Source organism: Cololabis saira, chromosome 6 (genome assembly GCF_033807715.1).
Source record: "Cololabis saira isolate AMF1-May2022 chromosome 6, fColSai1.1, whole genome shotgun sequence".
NCBI classification, from domain to species: Eukaryota; Metazoa; Chordata; class Actinopteri; order Beloniformes; family Belonidae; genus Cololabis; species Cololabis saira.
Window position 1 is genome coordinate 15,600,765 of NC_084592.1, and position 6,398 is coordinate 15,607,162.

The 6,398-nt window shown below is 42.8% G+C and overlaps 1 protein-coding gene across 1 annotated transcript; it reads right to left on the minus strand.

Moving 5' to 3' along the window:
• Nucleotides 1-1,232: 1,232 nt before the first annotated feature.
• LOC133445567 (cell surface glycoprotein CD200 receptor 1-B-like) lies at nucleotides 1,233-5,863 on the minus strand. Its single transcript, XM_061722892.1, has 6 exons — nucleotides 5,649-5,863; nucleotides 5,237-5,296; nucleotides 4,492-4,797; nucleotides 4,050-4,337; nucleotides 3,826-3,916; nucleotides 1,233-2,069 (listed from the first exon to the last, which is right to left on the minus strand). The coding sequence occupies exons 1-6, from the start codon at nucleotides 5,701-5,703 to the stop codon at nucleotides 1,991-1,993; spliced, it is 879 nt and encodes a 292-aa protein (XP_061578876.1). The 5' UTR covers nucleotides 5,704-5,863; the 3' UTR covers nucleotides 1,233-1,990.
• Between the last annotated feature and the right edge of the window lie 535 nt (nucleotides 5,864-6,398).

Below are 6,398 nucleotides of genomic sequence, written 5' to 3' on the forward strand. Positions count from 1 at the left end.
TGATATAATAATAAAAACAATCATAATCATAACAACAATCACAACAATAATAGTGACAGCAAATACATCAACAGCAACAACAACCATAATACTAATAACGTCAATATTACCCATCCTAGTTTCATTATTACTGGTATTATAAATAGTAATAGTACAACAAACAGTAACAAGGGTAGTTATTATCTCATCACTGCCAACATCCTCGACAAATACAAGATTCCATATGTACAGTTATCATAAAATATATACTTTATACTTTATATACTATTTATTTTTATATAATTATTTTGCATATCTGCACTTTTTACTTACTTGTTGTTTTTACTTTAATTGTTTTGCACTGAGATCAGGAGAAGCTCAACAATTTCATTGTACATTTATAATGACAATTCAATTCAATTCACTCACTCACTCATCATCTTCTTTCGCTTATCCGTTCCCGGGTCGCGGGGGCAGCAGTCTCAGCAGGGATGCCCAGACTTCCTTCACCCCAGACACTTCCTCCAGCTCTTCCGGGGGGAGTCCGAGGCGTTCCCAGGCCAGCCGAGAGACATAGTCTCTCCAGCGTGTCCTGGGTCTTCCCCGGGGTCTCCTCCCGGTGGGACATGCCTGGAACACCTCCCTAGGGAGGCGTCCAGGAGGCATCCGGTACAGATGCCCAAGCCACCTCAGCTGACTCCTCTCAACGTGAAGGAGCAGCGGCTCGACTCCGAGCTCCTCCCGGATGACCGAACTCCTCACCCTATCTCTAAGGGAGCGTCCAGCCACCCTGCGGAGGAAACTCATCTCGGCCGCTTGTATCCGCGATCTTGTCCTTTCGGTCACTACCCAAAGTTCATGACCATAGGTGAGGGTAGGTGCGTAGATTGACCGGTAAATCGAGAGCTTCGCCTTTCGACTCAGCTCTTTCTTCACAACGACGGTCCGGTACATCGACTGCATTACTGCGGACGCTGCACCGATCCGTCTGTCAATCTCACGCTCCATCGTTCCCTCACTCGTGAACAAGATCCCAAGATGCTTGAACTCCTCCACCTGAGGCAGGACTTCTCCACCCACCCAGCGAGGTGACATTCCATGTCCCCACTGTGAGGGTTTTGGTCCGGGGATTGGGTCGTCGAGGCACCCCACCACGACTGCTACCCAGCCCACATTGCATCGGCCTCTCACGGCCTCTCACGGTCCACCCTGCGGGTGGTGGGCCTACAGGAAGGCCGGCCCACGTTGCCGTTTCCCACTATTGTCTCAATTAAATTCAGTTCAATTCAATTCAATTCAATTCAATTCAATTCAATTCAATTCAATTCAATTCAATTCAATTCAATTCAATTCAATCCAATCCAATCCTCCCTGGCCGCCCCAAATCCCCCCGGACATGCAACCACTGGCCATCCTCAGCCAGCCTATGGCCCAGGGGCTGCATCCCCACTAAAAGAGGCCCGGGTCATAACCCGATGACCAGGGAGTCCCGTCCCAGGTCCTCCCAGACCGCAGCGCCCCACTCCATGACAGTGACGCCCACAGGAGCAATCTGAGGATCCTGAAGCCACTACTTGATGATTTCCTTTTCAATCCTTCTCTTTTAGATTATTTATTCACATTTGAGAAACACACCAGTAACACTATTACATGTATGTTGATGAGGAATCACCAAGCTTCACATCCTATAAGACCATATGGAGCTTATACAGTAGGCTGTGAGTAATGGAGGTTAGAGGGTAAAAGATTTTAAAGAGGTACTAGTTGTTTCATTTATATTTATCTGCACATGGTGTAAATGTCATCTTGACACTAAAATATTTTAAAATATCAAGGGACAACAATTAAAACAACAAAATGTAAGAAGTTCATGTTCAGACAAATCCTGCACTACTTCAGTAATGTTTCGGTGGTAATATAAGTGTTATTTCTACCGAAGGAACAAAAACTAGATAACAACTGTGAAAATCAATTTTTAATACATAGAGTTACATAAATATGCCTCAAAACTTTAAGTTAAGGTTTTTATAGTATTGCCCATAGTAGCTGATCCAACGGTGCCTCGGCTTCCTGTCATGTAGAGTTGTCTCCTAGCAACAGCATAAGCAGGTCATTAGAGACAGTGCTGCACATGAGATTTGGAAGTGGAGATGACGCCTCAAATCAAGAAGTGTGACACAGCATGAAAATAGGGTCACCCCTCTAAATGCTGACATCTAGTGGTCTCTTTAACTTATTTCTCAGGGCAACCTTGATGAGAACCCGGGTAACTGCCAAACGTAACAACGCCGTGGACCAGAGTGAAGTGGACCTGTTATTATTGTGAAAGCTGCCAAAATGGGATTAAAGCCTTCAAATCATTGTAACAAACGGTAACAATAATTTCCTGTAAAAAATGAGTTTCAAAGCTGTTAATTATATGTCCTTTAAAAGTCTGTGACAACTGAATGTAAACAAGGTTCCCGAGTGATATAAATCAGAAAGTGTCAACATTAAAAAGAGAAAACAAGCTACAAAGTCGTATATGTTAAAATTCAACATTTTAATTTGAAAATATCTATGTTATGAGAAGGATTAAGTCTTTTCCTTAAATTTAATCTCTCTAACCTGTGAACATATTTTTCAACAAGGCATACTTGTTGCTGGCATGTGCATACACTGATCTGCAAGTGCACAAAATATGTTGGAAAACTGAAAATTGTTCATTGGCGTATTTCCATTAGCAGGAGATGCGGGTAGTTTTTTTAGGGACTGGATCGTTGACGTGTCTCCATTACCAGGAATCGGCCCTGAAAAAGTGGCCTTCAGTTCCTGTAGTCGGGGAGGTTTTCAGACAGGCCAACAGGAACTACCTGGTGGGGTCTCTGCTAATTCCTACTGTACATTCACTCTGCCTGCCCTGCTACTGCTTGTTGTCTCGTCTTCAGAGTCTCTTCTTTTTCACTCCTCCGAAACTCTACAACATGGAATTGATTAACTGGTCTCTCAGCACAATTGTCCAAATTTTTGCAACCAGAAGACAGGGGGTAAGGGAGCCCTCTTCCCCCGATGGGACATTTTTTTCTGGATATACAATGGATTCCTACAAATACTGGAAGCCTTTGTGTCTCAAAAAAAGTCTGTCGAGGATGTTGAAGATGCCTTCATAATTGGAATTATGATAGCAGAATTTCTCCTGATGGCGGGGGTTCCTGATGTATCGACAAACGTGTAAGACGTCGACATCTGTTTTGGCTCTTGCCTGACGTGGCTGAAGGGTCAAGCAAGGCAACCAATGCTCAGACTCTGACGTTGGGGGAGCAGGGCCATAAGCTAGATGCGATTCTCGAACAGAATCGCAGTCTAGCAGCGGTGTTCGAGCTCATTGGCAAGATTGATAACACCTTGGAGAAGTTGGAAGCTCGGCTTGGCGGGAAGTGATCACAAATTCGTCTGATTGGAGTGCCATTGATGAACCAGAGACTTGAAGGCAGACAGAAAATTACTGGGCTGCCTGTTTTTCAACATAATTGTTGATTCTATAATCTGCCCTTGACACAGCGGTCTCAGGCCGATCACTCCTGGTCACAATCTTCCTGGTGGAATGTAAACAAGATAACTCTGCCCCCACTAATCCCTCCCCCTCTCCCACGAACACCTGCGGATCCCTGTCTCAGAACTGTACGAGCCGCCTGATAACATCAAGGACAGTTGGCTGAGAGCAGCTCTGGGCGAAGGTTCACTGACTTATCGCGTCACGGACACTTACTGAAAAACACACACACTTCCCTCAACTTCAACGCCTTCCTTGGCTCCTCCCTCTTATCAAGATTACATCATTATTAATTATTATTTCACACCGCTTACCTCCTTAATGCTTTCTTCAGTACAAAGAATGAAAATATTGCAGAAAGTATAACGTCCACCCAAACAATGATGGACATCCAGAAGCACGAAGCTGCAGAAAGATTGAAAGACTCGTCAACAGCATGATGGATGGATGGATATTTACCAAGCCTGAATATCGCTGAAATATAAGACATCTACAAGTAAATAAAGCAAAGAGACTAACAAGTTCATGGAAGTCTGACCTGTTTTGACCTCTTCTCCTTCTTCTCCTGAAGGTGCCAGCCTCTTCTCCTCCCGCCAGGACTGGTGTCTGACAATACAGGTCAGGTTTTCAGGGTCCATGCCCTCCAGGAGCTCCAGATGACTTTCCACTGTCACAAATCCATCTGGTAAAACCGTGTTGTCAGCACGTTCATGGTTTCCTGTGGGACTCCAGCTGATGTTGGCAGCAGGGTTTCCTCTCTCGGCCCTGCAGACCGCCACCGTCACATTGCCCTTAGTCTCCAACCAGGCAGATATTTGAGGAGGAGCTGAACCAGGACAAGAAAGAAAAACACTCTTGTTTGAGTTTGTTTGAAAAGGTTTAGATTTTTTTTTAAACTGAGTACCAAAGAGGTCCAGATAACAAAAAGATAAAAGATTAATTAATCATTTCTGCAATGGAAATAATCTATAAAGTCCTACCTGTGATACCCACGTCGATGATATAATTATCATTCCCTCCCCTCACAGCTGCCTCACATCTGTAGACTCCAACATCACCAGCTGAAAAGTTTGGGATGTGCAGGTATGACTGAGCGCTGGATGAGTTTTGGAGAGACTTGCCATCGTTGCAGGAGTTTCTGTTTTGACCGTCATTGCTGAAGGAGATCATGCAGGTGTTGTGTTTCAGTCTTATTGTCCAGATGACGTACATCATCTCACTCCACGTCTTATTGCTGCATGTCAGGTTAACGTTGCTCCCAATATTGAATACTGCGTTTTTGTTCACTGGAAAAAGAAAACAAATTTACAACAGATTTGCCAAATCCGGTAAGTAAATCATCATTAAATCATATTAATGTGTTTCATAAATCATAGTCTTCCAACAATTTCCCAAAAGAAAAGTATTTTTCTTATCCTTTACAACCATTAATGTAAAATAAGATTGTTTCCATTTGTCTAAAAAAGCTTTTAAACGGCAACATACATATAATATACATTTTACTATGTAAGATTTAATATTCATTATCTAGCTAGTAATTAATAAGTCATTAAACATTTTATTTATTATTAGCCATTTTTTTTTTTTATCCTTTTATTCAAATTTCAAAGTCAACCCAGAAACACAGGTTTACTTCGGTTAAACTCAGTAAGACACACCTGATGCAGCTGTGTGCCACATCTGTGTCTGAAATGTACTTTTTAAAATCTTGGAATATTTATTCACCGTAAACTTTGGAAAGATGAGAAATCGTGCTGGATTTCACTGAGGCGTTGTCTTCGGTTCCTGAGGGAGAAAAAGGTGGATAATTCAGATGTATGAAATGTCTGAAGTAGGCAGATCACCAGTCAGTGTGGGTTATCTGTTAGTAGTCGATGAGTTAGTTACCCAGTTAGGTGAAAAGTCACGTGACTAAAACATGACAGTTTCTTAAAAATCCCCTTTAGGAGGGAAGAGACCTTGAGCAAGACAAGACCTGGATCATAAGGGGGGGCCCTCCTGCCGAAGACCAGCCAGGTAGAGCAGGAAAAGAGAGAACAGACAGAGAGAAAGAAGAACAGAGAAAGGAGAGACACAGAAACAATGCATCTTATCTTAACAACTCTTTAACAATAAAAAAGTATATTGATGTGCAAACCTGGATCCAGGCTCCAAGCTTCAGACAAGATCATAAAAATATAAATCCAAATCATGTCTTGTTGTAGTTATGGTTCACTCTCTCCACGCTTCAGAGTCGTCTGCAGGTTCTCACCTTAAACGCTTCGGTCTTCCTGTGTCATTGCAGTATGAGCTACACCGCTTCCCTTTCTTGCACTTGCACTCACACCAGCACGCTCAGCGTTTGACACACTCCTTTACACTTTTTCCCAATTTGAACCAGAAGTGTGAACATTGCACAAGAAAGTCTTCCCACATTCTTCCGTACCTTCACTGTCACTGAACGACTTTATGCAGAAAAGTCTGACTTTGCTCCCACACAGCATGATGACGATGATCTTTCAAACTTGTGTTACAGAACACGAGCAGATAAGAAGCCAGAGGTGCACTCTTTCTTACTCAGATTTGCACACAGATCCTGAAACTACGAAAAGGGAAGCACAACAAAACAGCTGGGAAGAAATTTTACACTTGTTTATTTAATGCAGGAAATGGTCAGAAAAAAAACAAATTCTGGATGTGAGTGGAAACAGTAGACAAACAAGGGAGGTTAAAAACTTCAAATTTGAAATGTTATGAAGGATAAAGGTGACGAGAGAGCTTGTGTTAATTAAACAGGGAGCTATAAAAGTCTCAGCTTCCCAGCGTAACGTGATCATCATGTTTTTGTGTAAAGAAGAAACCAGATACTGATTCTTTAAGAACCGTTGGAAGGTTGTCCGTCTCTGGG

Coding starts and splice junctions, on each gene's coding strand:
- LOC133445567 (XM_061722892.1), bottom strand. CDS start 5,703: ATGATTTGGATTTATATTTTTATGATCTTGTCTGAAGCTTGGAGCCTG. Junction 4,798..5,236: donor TCATCTTTCCAAAGTTTACG/GTGAATAAATAT, acceptor TTCTTTTTCCAG/TGAACAAAAACGCAGTATTC. Junction 3,917..4,049: donor AGGAGAAGAGGTCAAAACAG/GTCAGACTTCCA, acceptor ATCTTTCTGCAG/CTTCGTGCTTCTGGATGTCC.